The 19,817-nt window shown below is 37.4% G+C and overlaps 1 protein-coding gene across 3 annotated transcripts in view; it reads right to left on the minus strand.

Annotated features, from left to right (window-relative positions):
• Positions 1–19,817, minus strand: part of LOC112046897 (band 4.1-like protein 4) — an 84,237-nt gene that overhangs the window by 19,820 nt on the left and 44,600 nt on the right. For all 3 annotated transcript variants that reach the window (XM_024083738.2, XM_052888263.1, XM_052888307.1), the window contains exon 5: positions 16,085–16,182. In XM_024083738.2, the coding sequence (XP_023939506.2) occupies positions 16,085–16,182 (98 nt within the window). The remainder of the gene's footprint in view (positions 1–16,084; positions 16,183–19,817) is intronic.

The raw sequence follows: 19,817 nt of genomic DNA on the forward strand, positions 1-19,817 counted from the left end.
TTACTATGTTAGGATAAATAGAATAGTAAACCAATTATCTAAGAAAATAAGCAAAGAGAAAATAAACAGAACCTCCATGTTCGGAGCGGAAAAAACTTGGAGCAGTGAGCGAAACTGACACTCGTTTCCTGTCGTATATCTTTTTTGCCCTCAGAAATCGCAACATCTGGCGCGCTAGTGGAAAACAACGCATGTATTTGTATATTATTTGTATGACTCGCTGTAATATTTTCCTCATTATAAGAAAAACAAGTCACAGTTCTATCAACGTTGACTATAGCATTAAGAATATACCTACTAAACAAAACAAGTTAACTTGTTAAATTCTTCTTAGGTCTTTACTTATAATGCCAAATACTCCGAGCTGTCTCATTGGTCCTGTAAGCTGGTTCGGCTACGGATAATCAGATCCCAGGTTCGAATTCCGGGTCAGGCCAATATAAAAAATACGTTATTGGGATTTTTCTTACAAGAAAGGAAATCATTCTGGGAGGAGTCTCGTGTGCAGTAGTGAGCCGAATATGGGTTGATAATAATAAATGATGATGATTCACCGTAAGCCAGTCAACTCGTATTGGAGCAGAGTAATAATTTAAAACTCCGTGCAATGTTAAATGATGATGTAGTTAGGTAAATAAATTTTCTACTTGACTGTTTTAGTTTATTTCTTTGTATTTTAATTAATTATTGCTCATTAATTTGTTTATATACATAGTAGGAAGAAATTCGGACCGCCGTAGACATAAATAAAGTCTTTATTTAACTTGTCTCTGAACAGCTGGCAGCTTCAAAAGAACATTCAAATTAACACAAAAATATGGCCTATGCAGCCAAATTAATCAAGTAGGTAGTTTTAAAGCTCAAATACTTTACTAATAACTATTTATTAAAAATCATTCTGTTGTTTATATTTTTTCAAGCTATGAGCGAAAACAAAAAAGATCTAGAAAAGTAGCACTTAAAATATAACTTGCAGATATTATTACACGAAAAAAAGTTGAGTAATGTGCGGTTGGAACATCAAAGCGCTTCATCAGATGGTTCCCATCAAAATATCCATCAACAGGGCGGTTTGTATTCTGCTTTCAGTCACTATTTAGGTGTGAAGGATGTGCGCAAGTACACATGGACAGGCGTATAGTATAAAACGAAAGCCTGCAAATGCCAGACCTACCTCATTTTGTCAGCTTTTTTTACATGGGGAAATCCTCCAATGACGTGCATCAGTCGTGGGTTTTTTATTCATCGTTACACGCCCCCCGGCCCGCGCGCAACATCGGGAGTGTAACGAACGAAGTTGCCAAGCTATTGATGACTGAGCCATGAGAACGTTTCGTAAACTACCGCAACCCGGCCAGCTCGTTTTATCTGCTTATATGTAAGTAGGGTAGCATTTTTTTGGCAAATTATGAAGTTTGTGTCTGTTAAAGTTTTAGAAGATCCAAACCGTCCGTCCAACTATAAACGAACGTAATATTTTTATATTGTCTTCTTTTATGGGATAGCATGAAAATACGAGGATCATGAGAAATCATGACTCTAGCTGCCTTACCTTTAACTTAGTGACAAGCTTTCGATACGGACCATTGAAATACTCACTCAAATTATTAATACAATACTTGCCACAACATCTGGCAGAGAGAAGCACCAGCAAATCTACACTTAAAGAAAAACATAAAGTTTCTAATACAAACATGTTACTACTCCATAAAAGAGTTCTTTGTTGATACTTCAAAAAAATAGTTGTAATTGTATTTCTTTTAAACTTAATGTCATTTAATTTTAACTTATATAATTTTAATTTTATTAATCAAACATTTTTATACCTATTAATGGTGAAACATTGTTACCTAATACAGAAGAACATCTTTGTATAATTATGTTTCTTGCAAATAAATGATTCTGGTTCAAAAACACAATTAAACAGATATTGGTGTTTTTCGAGAAATTGCCACAAAACTAAGTGGACATGATTTCTTATATTGAACCGGGGAAAATATAAAAAATACCCATTGTACTTCGACGGTTGAAGATCTGGAACTTACAAAATCACCACAGTCCGAATTTCATAAATGTCTACCGTATTTACCTATAGAAGGAGCATGGACTGAAAAAGTTTCAGCCTTTATTTAATGAGGTATGTCTGGCTATTGCAAGCTCTTAGTCCACAAGTACACATGGACAGGCGTATAGATCATGATGCATGGAAGCGTAAATCGAGTACTGTCAGCGTGTTGACATGGCGAGCCCAATGTAAACTCTCTTCCCAAATATATGTTTACGCGCATTAAATCTTGGGTTCCTGGTACTGTTGTATTTGTGTTTGTATTACAAACATGTTAACTAATGTGACGAATCATTGCATTAGCACATGTTCATAGGTGATGTATGGCATTGTAGACGGGCGGCATGGCTTTTGTGTATGGGTACCAAATTCAAATGAAAATTACTTTCGTATTAGTAATTAGCAGGTAGGTAAGTACTTTTAGAGCGACATTATATTTCTATTAAAGAAATTTCTAAACTCAAAGCCAAACAACATCACCTATTAATTAACCCTCGACGCAGAAAGAGGAATGCTATAAGTTTAACGTGTCAGTCTCTGTCTGTGGATCCATAGCTCCCGAACGGATGGAGCGATTTAAATTTGTTTTTTTTTTGTATAAAAGGTGACTTATGTGCGAGTGTTCTTAGACATGTTTGATGAAATTCGGTTGAGCCGTTTAAAAGTTCTGGGGGAGTGTGTGTAAAAGTGGGGAAGAATGACCGAATGTCTGCAAATACTCGAGTGGGGTCTCAAATGAGAGCGCACTGAAAGTGAATATTGATGACATGATCTAAAGTGTGATTAATAATTTCATGACCTTCCGGGGTTTTCCAAAATATTCAATTTATATTTTATTACAATCAACAATTTTGCTCAATATTATGTATTGGAAGACGTTGATTATATTAAAAGAAACTAGAAAAGAGAGATTGTTATTCGTTACTTCGTAATAGAAAATTGGCTGGCTGAGGTTTCGGCTGTGGCTAGTTACCACGGTACGATGTCGTGTAGAAACCGACAGGGGTGTGAATTTACATCCTCCTCCTAACAAGCTAGCCCGCTTCCATCCAAGACTGCATCATCACTTACCAACAGGTGAGATTGTAGTCGAGGGCTAACTTGTAAAGAATAAAAAAAAAAGATGGGTATATTCAAGTCTCACTCTCACAAAAAAAATCAATGAGTTTCGTACAATTATAAGCTACATTAACGATACAAAATAATGTAGCACAATACCATACTTGTGTACCGAAATAGAAAAATAATAGAGGATATCCGTTAGAAGGGGGACATTTTTCTAAGCGTTTTCTACCACGCTCAACAAAACCGGTACTTCAGTATAATCTCGTTCATGGTGGCCTGCTCTTATTTAGCTAACCGTCTGGGTGATTGCCCATCGCGTTGATTAATGCGAGGAGTTTTCCTTGAGCCAACTTGTTGCGAGGGACGGCCCATTGTCTACGCTCACGATACTTCCAAACAGAAAACGACTTTACTTAGACCCGTCCAGAATAGATAGCCTTAAGCAGTGACAAATAGTGTATCGTTGCTTACCCTCCGAAACAACTTTTTTATGATAAAACTTTTCGGAAAATAAGATTGTCGAAAAGTAATCGAGCGTCCTTTTTGTTTGAAGTATACAAGTAAAATCTGGCAATTTTAATATGTACTTACAATTGAAATGTTGTATCGTATAATATATAAAGCTGAAGAGTTTTTTGTTTGTTTGTTTGAACACGCTAATCTCTAGAAACTTGTCTCTCTGGTCCGATTAGAAAAATTTTTCACTGTTAGATGGCCCATTTGCCGAGGAAGGCTATATTATATTATTCCCGTATTTCTACGGGAACGGAACCACGCGGGTGAAACCGCGCGGCGTTAGCTAGTGTCGTATATTGATGAAAACGGACACAAACGGAAGATTCTAATATGATATGAATAGTGATAAGATCATAGATTTTATCTCAAAGATAATATTATGGAAACTTAATTGGGATTATTTTATTAAGTTGTCAGAACAATAGTCTTGATTCAGAATTCGGACATGGAAATGTGGACATGGTGGTGGTAGTGTGACAGTGCAAAAGTCGCCTTTTGCTTAATAAAACTATTATTATTATTATTTATTTATTTTAATATATTATAGCCAAATTAAAGCTATTTAAATAAATGTAAATAAAATGAAACTTGCCAAATATTCTGATTGACTGACTATTTTAACATTATATCTACCGATATTAATTAGAAACAATTGCCTATGTTTTCAAGCTTTGAGTTACAAATTATTTAGGACGTTTGTTATGGTATTATAATACGAGCTTCGATCATATTTAGTTAAGCCAGCATGAAAGGCCAAATATTTTCTATTATCCACAGCATAGGCGGACGACTTTCCCAGAAAAACATGAACCTAACCGACGTAATAACAATTCTATTGTTCCCGTGTACCATAATGTTACTCTTTCCGCAGCGTAATGAAAATATTTACGCAGGATATTGACTACGCCTATGGTCTAAGATCCGGCATTGGAAATTATACCCTCATCTGTAATTTATTATTGATAAGAAATAAATGATAAATAATATTTACAATGACACATTGTAATTAAAAATTGCAGCCTGACACATTTTTCATACAAAATCTCGGAAACCATGAACTAGATCAAAGGCTACTTATTACAGTTAAATTAAGCGTAAAATAAGCTTCCATTTGACGTACTAGGCTCATAAATAACTGATGAGGGGTTTATGTAACATTACTCTACCTACTGATTATATCGGGAACCCCACAGCTGCAATGTGAGGCAGGCAATCTTTTTTTAACTAGCGTTTTTTTTAAAATTATTTAATTAATAAACGCGGGAAGTTGATTAAATTGATTTAATAAAAAAAATATTTAATGCTGCAATATAAATATTCGCAATGTGTCAATGTGAATATTTTCTATCCCAAATAAATAACAGATGAGGTATATATCTCTTACGCCGGATCTTGTACTATTATGGGTTTCATTTGTCCGATGCGTGCAGTAATTTCGTACGTAGCCCGTTCCACCGTTGATATGTGTCCCCCGAGCTTCGGGGGCCTGATGTAGGCGAGATTAGATGCAAACGATGCCTCGCCGCTGATGGCTCATTTACCTCTTGAATAACGCATTGATATTATACACCGTGCCCTCATAAAATACATCTACTGAGCGCTAGGTAAATCGGTGTAGCATTTTGTAAAATGTTACGCATTTTTTCTTTTTAAGTATTATTTGTGAAAATGTTTACACTCGTTAAACGGAGAGAAAAAAAAAGTAGAAATGTGATTGATTTTTTTTAACAAATGTACAAAAAATATTTTTTTTTTAATGAAAATATTTTTTTTTAATAGAAAATTGTAAAAAATATTTTTAGCACCAAATATAATTTGCGTCTCTTTAAAATCTGAAGTTAATGAGCAGGTTTTAATATAATTTGGTTAATATCAACATAATATAACAAGACATGAAAAATGGATATGAGAAAAAGGAGAAAAGCATATATGAGGAAAATATATTATGTTCTAAATTAATAAATAAATATGGATGAGATTATTCGATAGAAATTGTAATTAGCCGTCGAAGTGGATGTTCAAAGGTGAGGAAGACATTAATTTCCTCGAGGAGCGTAAAAATAAAAATACGCAGCGAAAGATAACGACTTAATGAATATGCTTAAATCTTTCGTATAATATTTCCATTATAAATAAAGGCACAAAAAGCGAAGACTTCCATGTTTGTAAATTAAATTTTCACTTTGAAGTTATCGTTGTAAGAAAAGACCGATAGAAAGATATATTATATTTTTAGATAGGCTAGATTAGATACATTAAAGAGATTATGAAGGACGATTATGAGAATACGGGGATAGAATATAGCCTATTATACTCACAAAAAACGTGGATTTCTAGTAGTAAAAGAATTTTCAAAATCAGTACAGTAAATCCAGAGATTAGCCCCTACAATACCACAAACTTTACCTCTTTATATTTACGCGAATTTCACCGCGGCTAGTTGCCTCAACTGGTGACAGAAGGGCTGGCTCATTATTTGCGCAAAGGATCAGCCTGGCTGTCCAGCGCGGAAATGCAGCTTCTTAGCACAATTCCACGTGGGCATGATTTGTATAGTTATTAGGATAAGTTAGCTTAAGTTCCATAGTGTATTCTTTCTCAATAAAAAAAAAACGCACAAATAATAAAAAAAAATTGCGAGATCTTGTTATATTTGCTTTCTGTTGTAGCCTTGCGTTTTTTATAACGAGCAACGGCAATGGAAGTAGATTTAACAATGATTGCTCCGGCGGCGCGGCCGGAATTGAGCCAGACTCAATAGTCCACTGGACAATACGGCCAATTTAGAGCATTGAAAAAGATGTGCCTTATATTACCGCCATGTTTTGCATATTTTATGAATGTTTCTTTTAAAAGCGCCAACAATTAATAATTAAATAAAGGCGTGAGAAGAATATTAATAGAACCAGAACTTTGAAAAAATGTCATCTTCGACTTTGGTGTAAGAAGTCTTTGCACTTTTTTAGTCATCATCATCATATCAGCCGTTAGACGTCCTCTGCTTGAAATAGGCCTTTTGTTGACTTCCAAACATCACAATTCTGAGCCACCTGCATCCAACGAATATCTGCGTCTAGTTGATCTCACTTGATGTGTGTTGACCAACACTGCGATCTCTATTAAATTTTTCACTTTGAAGTTCTAGTGTCTAGTGCGGGGTCGCCATTCCAGCTCCATGGGTATTTTTAGTATAGAGAATAAACTTTACAATTGAATATATTACTAAATCAATGAGTCAACATCATTGAGCAAATTTTCATGTACTGTCATGCATGTCATACAGCTGAATTATTCACAGTATCTACCTACTACCAAGGAATGATATGCTTAAAATTTGCACGAAAATTGGTGCAATTATGGTTGGAAAACACGTAATTAACAGTAAATTCAATTTGATGTCTACGAAAACAACATAATACATAACAGAGTTAAAGCCGTGTTTTGTAATAGATAAATATGAATAATACTCACGATAGTTTAAATGCTGAAAAATATAGTAGTATCCGGAGGGCCAGGGTTCGAATCCGGTCCGGGAAATGCACCTCCAATTTTTCAGTTGTGTGCATTTTATGAAATTTTATGAAGTCACGTGTCTCAATCGGTGAAGGAAAACATCGTGAGCAAACCTGCACACCAGAGAATTTCTTAATTCTCTGCGTGTGTGAAGTCTGCCAATCCGCCAGCGTTGACTATTGTCCTAACCAATCTCTTTCTGAAAGGAGACTCGGGCTCAGCAGTGAGCCAAATATGGGTTGATAATGAAATATCTTCTACAATATTATATTGTATAGTTGAATTATGGTTAAATAACCTAGTGTTACTTCGTGGCGGGCAGTAAGGAATGAAAATTGCTCTAACAATTGCAGTGGTTCCTCAGGCAGAGGGAGTGAACAAATCAATGGACCGCAGGACAATGCGGTCATTCACTGTATTGAATGGGTTGAAAAACAGCTTTATAAAGCATCATTTTACACGTTTTCCATTTTACAGTCACCTTTTTTTACTACTTCCATAAAACCATATTTGAGTTTTTTATGATTACAATAAAATATTACAAGTACAAAAAATAACCTTTAAAACCTAAACCTTTTATGTTTTTTTTATTTATTTTCTAGTTAAAGTAACATTAAGTATGTTGGTTTTTATTTGTATAAGTAGGTACTTCTATAAATAATACACAGTAATAAACTGTACTATAATTATTTTTAAATATATCTATGATCTCATCCTCTCAGTATTATTTTGTATATTTATTTATTTATATATAAAACACGGCTAAAACTAGTTGATTATTATTCATTCACGATAGTTTAAATTATAAAAATATGGCTCCTCTATACCAAATCTCATATTGTATTTTTCCTCCTCCTCACACAAATTTTATTTTTCAACACAATGACTATGTTACCTTCTTGTAAATAGTCCAATAACAATATTATAAAAATTGGATAAACGATTTAACTTTAAAAATGTAAAAAGTCAGATAAAGCAATATATCAGCATGCATATTCCGCATTTATAACATTTTGTAGTAAGAATTATAAGTAAGCTAGCCGACGCCCGCGACTTTGTCCGCGTGGAATTTGATGTAAACTTTCAACCCCTATTTCACCGCTTTAGAATTTTAAAAATTCTTGAATTACATTATATTATGATTTATGAAAAAAAAATTAAAAGTGTAACTCTAAAAAAGGAGGAATTTTCATACAAACTTTTAACCCCTATTTCACCCCTTTCTATTTTTATTTTAGGGTCAAAAAGTACCTTATGTTTTGCTCCAAGGTCGCCGTTTAGCCGTGACAAGTAACAGATAGAGGACCGACTTATTTTCGCAGTATACTTAGATACAATCTTACAGTTGTTAGTGGTCTAACAAAGCTTTAGTATTTCCAATTAACTAATGTGCTTCATGCGTATGAAATTGAGGGTATCTAATGTTAGTTGTATGTGGCATCTGGTAATTTTCGGGCAGTGCCTTTGGCAATGAGTCAACGTACCCAGCCTCGGGCGGCTCTGGCTCTGTTACGTTTGTATTGCGTGCTCTAGAACAATTATGACACGGAATGTTGAGCAGATTGTTGCCTACATGTACACCTACACTATTTTTTATTTTCATTGTATTATAAAACACAAAAGAGCTTAACAACGAAGTGGCTCTGTGCGCAGGACTTAATGGAGCTTGCATTAATATAGTTGTACATTGCCAGTGCTTTTAACTGACTGCGTTCCAGTGCCTATTTAAAAATACAACAATGGGTTAAACGGACATTTTGAACTTAGATTGGAGGATAACATAAGTGCGAGAAAAAAGAAAAAAATAGGTTCCTTATTACGTTTTATTGTTTTGTAAATTGATGCTTCAATTATATTGTTTATGATACTCAATTACTCACTATATATAAAATAGTTTGTGTGTAAATGTGCATGAAAGTGTGTGTGTGTAAGTGTGTATGTTTGCGCTGCGGCTACTGAAGCGATTTGGGTGAAATTTGAAATAAAAATAGATTTTACTCAGTACTAACGCATAGGCTACTTCATCCCGGAAAAATCCAAAGTTCCTGCGGGATTTGTGAAAAACTGAATTCCACGCGGACGAAGTCGCCGGCGTACACTAGTAATAAAAATCTATATACGAATATTACACTTACCTAACTACTTATTTGTTCTATCTACGGACTTATAATGTTTAATTATGTCATAGTTTAGTAATTATGTCATAGTCGCGACTTCGTCCGCGTGGAATTTAATTTTTCACAAATCCCGAACCATAGATTTTTTTTCGGGAAAAAAAGTAGCCTTTGTTTTTGTAACCAGGCTATAATATATCTCAATACCAAATTTCAGCTAATTCGGTTCAGTAGTCGAGGCGTGAAAGAGTAACAAACATTCATATCATCAAAATCATCAGTTTTTGCAAATCTCGGAAAGCCATGGATTTTTTTGTGATTAAAAGTAGCCTTGTGTGTTGTGTGTTGTGTTAATCCAGTCTATTTCCATTCCGAATTTCAGTAGTAGCGGCGTTAAAGAGTAACTAACGTCCAAACATCCATACAAACGTTCGCGTTTATAATATTAGTAGGATCCGTTCTTAACCCACTACGATTTATTTAAGAAAGAACATTGGCCACGGCTAAAAAATAGAATTATTTGCGCTTATTTTGGTGCGTATAAAATTTTATCATCGCCATTTAGCGAAGCTTTTCAGACTTTGTACTTCCGCATGTTGGTAGAGCAATGACGTGAACAACGTTTTAAATGGCCCGATGTCAAAAAGGAGGAACATTTATTGCGGTCCCGAGTGAAGTGCCGCCAAATAAAAGTTGCAGAGTCAAACCCACAGTGGCGGGACGAAACGGTTTTCAGTTTGATTTGTCAAACAGTCCGTCCGGAAACATTCGAAGTTTATGAATTGCCGCTTGCAAACAAACTCCAAGTGCGCAAAAAGGTCCGCTAGCTAAACAACGTGTTCCTATAGCTGTTTTATTCATTCAGTTAAAACCAGGCTGGTTTGTTTCCAAAATATTATACCAGGTAGACTCAGAACTATGGAGCGTATATCGCCATGGAGGTTTTAATATTATCACGTCGGGGTCACCAATATCGCCATGGAGGTTTGGTATTATTATATAGATATGAAGAGGACGATGTTGATTAGTAGGTATATTTATTATTTCACTGATTGTAACAATTGTAAAAGGATATAAAATAAAAGTACTATCAAATAGATGATGTGATGTGGAATGGAGAAACGGTAAAGATGTAATGAATGGGCGAAACAATATATACACGCATGCGCGTTCGGGGGAATTCTAAATATGAAATGAATCTGGAATGTGAATGTAGATGGCCTAACCTAAAGTGGGCGAACGAAAGAGTTCGTTCGCCACACGTAGACTCGACATGCTGGCATTTTTAGTCTCTCATTTATTTATATATCCTTTTTTTTAATTTTTTACCAATGTTACTAAAAAGTACGTTATAATGAGAATAATTGTACTAATAAGGCTTTACAGTTCGTTACACTCTTGAAAGTTTGCCGCGATTCACGATAATAGTACGTACCTAATATGAACGTCATACAAGCGACAGTCACGTGCTTTACGTGCTCTCCGAAGCAAAGGGGGCTACACTATCGGCTTCCCAGCTTTACACTGTTATTTTAATATATACATAAAATTAAACCCAGGGCTCAACGTAATATGTACGAGTAATAAAGCCGAACCGGTACCCAACGAGACAACGAGCGAGTTCGACAAAGAAAAGTAGCATCGCTTATTATGTGCTCTTTACGCCTTAAAAAAAATTAAAGGCGTTTATATTTTTAATTTACAATGAAATTTATTTAATATTAATTAAACCTCATCCTCCTAGTTAGAATGACATACATCATCATCATCATCATATCAGCCGATGGACGTCCACTGCAGGACATAGGCCTTTTGTAGGGACTTCCAAACATCACGATACTGAGCCGCCTGCATCCAGCGAATCCCTGCGACTCGCTTGATGTCGTCAGTCCACCTGGTGGGGGGTCGGCCAACACTGCGCTTACTAGTGCGGGGTCGCCATTCCAGCACTTTGGGACCCCAACGTCCATCGGCTCTTCGAACTATGTGCCCCGCCCATTGCCACTTCAGCTTCGCAACTCGTTGAGCTATGTCGGTGACTTTGGTTCTTCTGCGGATCTCCTCATTTCTGATTCGATCACGCAGAGATACTCCTAACATAGCTCGTTCCATCGCCCTCTGTGTGACTCTAAGCCTTCTTATGAGGCCCATAGTTAGCGACCAAGTCTCGGAACCATAGGTCATCACTGGCAACACGCACTGTTCGAAGACTTTTGTCTTCAGGCACTGAGGAATTTCGGACGAAAAGATGTCGCGAAGCTTCCCGAATGCAGCCCAGCCGAGTTGGATTCGACGGTTCACCTCTTTCTCGAAATTGGACCTACCTAACTGGATCATATGTCCTAGGTATATGTATTCGTCTACAATTTCGAGTGCAGCGTTCTCAACTATAACTGGGTGGAGCGATACATGAGCATTACACATTATTTTTGTTTTGCCCATGTTCATTTTCAGGCCCACCTGTTGAGAAACGCTGCTGAGGTCATTGAGCATGGTACTAAGGTCATCCAGAGTCTGTGCCATGATGACTACATCATCCGCGAACCGCAGTTGAGTGATGTACTCGCCATTGATGTTGATGCCAAGTCCGCTCCAGTCCAGAAGCTTAAAGACGTCTTCCAGTGCGGCGGTAAATAGCTTCGGAGAGATCACATCTCCCTGACGCACTCCTCGCTGCAACTGGATTGGCCTCGTAGTCTGATCCTGAATACGGACTGACACAGTGGCGTTTTCGTACAAGCACTTCAACGCTTGGATATACCTGTAATCAATTCGGCATCTCTGCAATGACCTTAGCACAGCCCAGGTTTCCACCGAATCGAAGGCTTTCTCATAGTCCACAAACGCTAAGCAAAGTGGCTGGTTATACTCGTGAGTCTTCTGTATAACCTGCCGCAGCGTATGGATGTGGTCTATGGTACTAAAGCCTTTTCGGAAACCGGCTTGTTCGGGAGGCTGGAAGTCGTCAAACCTATTAGCGAGACGATTCGTAATGACTCTCGAGAACAATTTGTAAACATGGCTTAGCAGCGAGATGGGTCTGTAATTCTTCAGCAAGGTGTTGTCACCTTTTTTGAAGAACAGAACCACCACGCTCCTATGCCACGCCTCAGGCGTCGTGCCCTCGTGAATGACGGAATTGAACAATCGCTGAAGGACTTTAAGTATCGGTTTTCCACCCGCTTTCAGGAGTTCTGCTGTGATTCCGTCCTCACCTGGCGCCTTATTGTTCTTCAGGTGTTTGAGAGCCACACTAATCTCGTATAGGCTGACGTCCGGGATATCTTCGGTATAGTGTCGGGTCAACTTGGCTCTGGGGTCTTTAGCCAAATTGGCAACAGGCTGCTGAGTAGTCGTGTATAGCTGTCCATAGAACTTCTCGACCTCACTTAATAACTCGGGCTTGGAAGAAATTAGATTACCGTGTTCGGTCTTCAAACGCGTCAGCTGCCTCTGTCCAATAGACAGATCTCTGGCGAAAACTTTCGAGCCTCGATTATTTTCAATCGCATTTTTAATACGCTCGGTATTGAAATTTCGCAAGTCGCTGGTTTGCGACTTAGAGATCTGTCTACTGATTTGTCGGTATTTTGACGCATCTGCTGAAGACTGTAATCTCATTTCTTGCCTCTCTTCCATGAGTTTAAGTGTTTGGTCCGAGAACTTTTTGGTTCTTTTCGCACGGTGGGTCTTATAGAACTTAGACCCAACGGAATGGACAGTTTCCACGAACCTGTTGTTCAGATCGTCCACAGTTTCGCAATTTGCTAGGCAATCAAAGCGGTTCTGCAGTTCTAGTTGAAAGGACTCGGGGTTTTGAATATGGGCACGAGTAGGTCGGAGCGTAGACTTCACCAGTCGATACCGTTCCAGCTGAATGTTGATATTCAACGTGCCTCTAACCATTCGGTGATCGCTACCGGTTTTCACCCTATGGATCACAGAAACATCGTTGAATATTTGCCGTCTGGTAGACAAGATGAAGTCGATCTCGTTTTTCGTGGAACCATCGGGGCTCATCCAGGTCCATTTCCTGTGTGGTGGCTTCTTGAAGAAGGAGTTCATCATAAAGAGGCCCTCCTTCTCCATGAAGTCAGCCAACATTTGGCCCCTATCGTTCCGTTGCCCATATCCAAATCGTCCCACTTTCAACTCTGAACCGCTACGTTCGCCCAGCTTTGCGTTAAAATCCCCCATCACAACATTGTAATAAGAGTTTGAGGCATGTATGGCTTTAGAAATATCCTCATACAATACCTCTACCTCCTCGTCGGGATGTGTCGAGGTCGGTGCGTAAACCTGTATAACCTTCAACGAATACCGTTTGGTAATTCGGAGGACCAGGAACGCTACCCTGCTCGACACACTCTCGACTTTTACAACATTGTTCACGAGGGACTTGTGAACGATAAATCCGACACCACCCTGGGACTGTTGGTCGCCCTCCCGGTAGTAGAGCATGTTGCCGGATTCAAGGATTATCGAGCCCTCCCCCTCTCTTCGGACTTCAGACAATCCTATGATATCCCAGTGCAACTTGCTCATAACTTCTTCCAGCTCGATGACCTTTTCGTCGGACCTCAAAGTGCGTGCGTTGTATGTTGCCAGGTCTAGTCGTCGGGGTTGGCAGCGGTCCGCTGCCAACCCCGAATGACATACACAACAACATATTATTCACATTAATGTACCAGTAGATAGAAACTAATAATTTAGATACTTACGAAGCGTTTATCATCCAAATAACCATTTCCAAACAATTCATGAAGGTACTCGTATAGTCAATAAGCTATAGCTTTAATGATAAGGTCAGTATTTTGTATCTATCCAATTCTCATTAGCTATTATGCTGAGTAGGATTATGATCAGTCGGTTGTTAGCAGACCTATTAACTGAATACACATCAGCTCAGGTCCTGTAGTCAAATGGCACGTTGATTCTCTTTCTACAAACGCTAACGCTTCGAAAATTAAAAAATGTATGGGAATGACATTTACTATTGACAGGTCACGCGATCAAGTTGTCGATCGGTTCTGTCATTCCCATACATTATGATAGTTTTCGAAGCGTTAGCGTTTGTAGAAAGAGAATCGACGTGCCACTTGGCTAAGACCTCACGATAGGCGGTTACGCTTATCTAGTTATATCTATGTTAAACATATCCAGTAAGCTACTCCGCTGTCACAGCTGTTATAGGAAAATGGGCACTAAAAGCTGTGGTAAGCACTGAATACAGATACCTATCGTCTTGTCGATATAAAATAATGACTTGTATAGTACACTAGCCGCCGCCCGCGATTTCGTCCGCGTGAAACTCGATGTAAACTTTCAGCTACCCCTATCCTACCCCTACCCTACCCCTACCCCTACCCTACTCCTACCTACCCCTACCCTACTTTTCTGGTCGATTTTTTACACCTTGTGACCGAAAAACCCAAATATCTTACGGAACCCTATTTTTTTCCAAAATAAAATTTAGCCTATGTTACTTGTGGATAATGTAGCTTTCGAATGGTGAAAGAATTTTTAAAATCGGTCCAGTAGTTTTTGAGCCTATTCATTACAATCAAACAAACAAACAAACATACAAAGAAAGTTTTCCTCTTTATAATATTAGTATAGATAAATAAATCCGTTAGGGATTCAGTTCTACGTATCCCATAAAAACACTATCCTAAGTTCCAAGGAGACATAATTTATTCTTCAAAACCATTAATTCTGCTTATCCTTAAAAAAATCGGGTGCACAGACAGGCTTAATATAAAGTATTTGTTACTATTTTTCCCTATTGTTTGCATCTAATTATTCCGATTTTCATTTAAACACGTTTCGTCGGTTTTATGTAACTTATTATCAAACTTACAAGGTGTTATATTTTTGTATAGTATTACTAATTTATTAGTAGGATGATTTCAGAACAGTTAGTTAGTTCATCTTTTAAATAAGTAAATGTTAAAACGTCAAGTTAGTACCTAGAAACTAAGTAGGTGATATTTTTTTTATTAAAACTCAAAGTAACAATTTAACAAGTAAGTAAGCAAGAAACGATATTTTTCAATTAAACAGCGTACAACTAACGTTTAACTTCATAAAATCTTCATGAGTTTTCTAATGGTTTTCCTCGGAAGGCACTTCTTTTTCTACTTCCGAAGTGCTCTTTCGTGTAGTAAGTAACTTTTCAAACTTCGTTGTAAGTTAAAGTTGATGTAAGATTTTTCTATCCATTTAGTTATCTTAATAACTCTGAAGGCTAGCTGGATTTATAGGTTACTAGTAACCGCCCGCGACTTCGACCGCGAGGAAAGCACCGATAAGCTTTCACTTCCTTTTTCTTTAAAAAAATATATTTCGTCGATGTGTCGATAAATAAATTGAATTTATTATTTAGTCTCGTTAGTCCTTTTGCCTAAAATGGGTCAATATTGCTTCTAGTAGATTTTGTTGATGGTAATTTACGTGCCTGAAGTTTTTCTTACACAACAATTTGTCCATAATTTGAATAATTTAAAAAAAGAGTACAGATCTATTTTTAATATTAGTTAATAGTAGAGAATATAATTAATAACATTAAATAATCATAAATAAATCCCGACCTCTAATTTAAAAACCCAAAACATTTGTTTACGTGAATTAAAAAATATCTACACATCAAATTAAGGTCAGGCATTTTGAAGCCAGTAACTAAAATTAAAACCTATTTCCTAACGGGAAAAAATTACGAAGTTAAAATAGCTTCCACAAGCTACTCCCGCGAGGCATGAAAAAACACAGCAAAATGAAAAAAAAAAAAAAAAAAAAACAGAGCAAAACTTACACTGTAGGACGTACGCCGCGAGCTCTGCAGCTAGGTCAAAGTTGACGGGCAGCCGACCCCGCAGGACATCTTGTTTTAATTGCAGAAATAACTGGTACCTGTGTAAATCAAAATTATGGTTAGTTGCATACAAAATATTCGCGGAGTCCATTTCGAAATTGATTGTAATAAACGATGTTTTGAATGGAATTTAATAAATGCAACATGTGCCTACTATCATCGATATAAGCGTTAGATGGGCCCCTCCTTACTAACTAAAGAACGCACAATTTTATGTCATTATCCAAAGACGTGCACGCACATCTTATCTTAGTACGTAACAAGCGCATGCTGTGAATGGACGTGGATTTAAAAAAATATTTACAGTTTTTTTTTTTATTTTAACCCCCTTAATTATGTCTTCGTGTTCACTTTGGAAGTGTAAAAACACAAGCCACAACATGAATAAAAAGAACTGTGTTACGAGTGATGACGTACTCAATGTGCGAAACCAATGACAATTCCGCGACGCTTTGAGGCCCATCTAACGATCTACGATCGATGCCTACTATGCGGAGTTTTTTGTGAAAAGTAAATAATTAACTTATTTTGCTATTATTGGCAAGAACTGACGTATCCAAGCAACGGCGCCCAGTCATAATTTTATTCGCAAAGGGTATAATGTAAAGTCCACACCTGAGGATGCCCGTTCTCGGAGTGACTTGTACTATTTGCAAGGATTTTTGCTCTGATTGCAGTTACCGCTAAAATTTGTCGGTATTTTGAGAGTGCTCAAAATATTCAATTTATACCTAGATGTTTTAAATTTTGGATCTGGCTACAATTAAACATTTTATCCACTAATCAAACGTGTATCATATTAGTCATTAAAAAACATAAAGTTTAAAACTATAACCCGATTACGTAAAAAGGGGTCTAAAAAGAACGAAGCAAGAAGATATTTCCGATCGAAGCATAGGAACATAAATGGTCACGGTAGAGCCGTAGTCGCACATGCTCGGTATATAATGGGTGCGACCATGACTCTACCGTGACCATTGTGTAGTTGTTCTTCACAATTACATAATGCGTTATCAACCCATATTCGGCTCACTGCTGAGCTCGAGTCTCCTCTCAGAATGACAGAGGCCAACCACCACGCTGACCCAATGCGGATTGGCAAACTACATACACACAGAGAATAAAGAAAATTCTCTGGTATGCAGGTTTCCTCGCGATGTTTACCATCTCCGTTTGAGACATGTGATACTTAATTTCTTAAAAAGCACACAACTGAAAAGTTGGAGATGCATGCCCCGGACCGGATTCGAACCCACACCCTCCGGAATCGGAGGCAGAGGTCGTATCCACTGGGCTATCACGGCTCAATTACTTAATGCCTGTGTATTACATGTATTACATAAGGCTTATTTAAGTTATCTCAACCAAGTGCGGCGAAGTTAACCGTTGTGAAGCATAGCCCTTAAAAGGAAATTAAATATTAAAAGACCATCACAGCAAAGATTTTAAAAGATATTATTATCTACAAGTATTAAACTGCGGGTCTTTACCTAAAGGGAAAGACGGAGTTGTCCCGTCATAAGAAACGGGCGTCCTAGGGGGCCTTGTCAACACCGTAATAACGAAATTTTAATAAAACACGCCGGCATTTCAAATAGCTACGCTACAGAGACGCAATAGGGGTACATTTTATAAAAAATTCTTACAGAATTACTTCAATTTACACCGTTGTTCTAATTTTTCTAAAAGAAAAATGTTTGCTCTTTTAAATAAATCTCAAGTCCTGCCACTCGTGGCTACAGTTTTTTATTGCGAAGCGTTATTATAAATCTAAAGAAGGGTTAAGGCTTTACATAAAAATATAAAATGTTAGAACCTTCATGAGCCTTATCTCACATATTTCTGTTATATTATTATTGCTTTTATCACATTATTTTTCGTGTTCAAGTAGAGGGAAAGAAAGAAACTTTATTGGTAACCTATATAAATACTTGCTGCACGGTTTCGCCTGAGCAGATTATTTATGAGGTAAGAATAAAAACCATGTAAACCAATGCTACTCTCTATAGGTACTATATCTCTGTGCCAAATTTCATCCAAATCCGTTTAGTCGTTACGTCGTACTGGAAGTCCATTTTCGATCGATATCTCAATAACGATGAACGATAGGTAATTTTTTCAAAGTGGTGGAAAATGCACATAGGAAATCATCGTTGAGAATTGTCATATTAAAAACTCAGCTTTCTAATTTGCATTTTCTAATGTAAATGCATAACAACTGTACCTACTATTAGTTAAAAGTTATTTTAAATATTTAATTTACATGTAATTCAAGTATATTTTCAAACATAACCAAAATATAGATCTCTCTCTCCAGTCGGTCCCTCATGACTGAGGATCGTGACCACCATGGCGAGTCATCTTTTGGTATACAATGCTCCTCCATCGGGTACGGTCGCTGGTCATTTGGACGGCACTGTAAAAGGTGCGGGCTCCTGTTTCCTTGAGAAGACCCGACCGTCGGGTTGGATCATAGGGTTGGGGAGTAAGGGGTGAACGGTACTTATATCTTATCCGACCCAAATGCCAACCTCACCTGCACGCGTCAATGGTTCGTATGAATAGTTGACGACGATGCCCAACATCGTGGTGCCCCCTGCTAGATAACAGACGTTGCTCTGGCGACCGACCAATGGCGGGATACACATACTCCCAGTGGAACAACCAACTGGAAGAGGCCTCATAAGCCTTGGGTTTAAATACACCCAAAAAGCATGGTGCAGAAGGCAAGGGGAAACCACTGCACTATTTTCCCAAGAAAATCACCAATGGAAAAATATAGATAAACATCACTAATTTATGTTGTAAGAAATGAAGTATCTAATTATTTTTAATGAAAGTATGTACTACTTTTTATTCACACCCCATGTTATTAAGTGTTGTAACGCGATAGCTATGGCCCTCATTCACCGCTAGGCCTGTTTACGAGCCCACCAGGTTCGTAGAGTGTACTACGTAAGTACTAGAGTTCCTTTGTTCCTTTTACACTTTTACTCCCCCTTTATGGGCATTAAATTTTAACACCGTTATAAAAATGAGTAAAATGTTATTACGCTATTATGGTTCTATAAAATATTATACATTTATTATGTTTTTTTTTTTATTTTCGGTCACATAATACCTACCAGTAGAGCCGCGATAGCCTAGAGGATATGACCTCTGCCTCCGATTTCGGAGTGTGTTTGTTCAAATCCGTGCCGGGACATGCATCTTTAACTTTTCAGTTGTGTACATTTTATAAAATTAAATATCACGTGTCAAGCGGTGAAGGAAAAACATTGTGAGGGAACCTGCCAGAGAATTTTCTTAATTCTCTGCGTGTATGAAGTCTGCATTGGGCCAGCGTAGTGGACTATTGGCCTAAACCTTAATGGTCTAAGGCCTAAACCCTTTCGTTCTGAGAGGAGACTCAAGCTGAGCAGAATATGGGTTGATAATAATGATGATGATGATGAATACCTACTAGTATAAAAATTTAAGAATAAATTATATGTTGGGTGTTATGAAAAAATTCGTAAACGGAATTAATTGATAGTAAAAAGACAAAAGCATCCGATGCAATCATTATATAAGGAGTATCCCCTCTTTAGTACAGACTTTACATTTTATTATTTGTCGAGAGGATAAGGGACATTTTAATTAAAGGAAAAACTTCCTCTACCTGTCCTATCTT

This window comes from Bicyclus anynana, chromosome 1, assembly GCF_947172395.1.
Source record: "Bicyclus anynana chromosome 1, ilBicAnyn1.1, whole genome shotgun sequence".
In the NCBI taxonomy this organism is placed as follows: domain Eukaryota; kingdom Metazoa; phylum Arthropoda; class Insecta; order Lepidoptera; family Nymphalidae; genus Bicyclus; species Bicyclus anynana.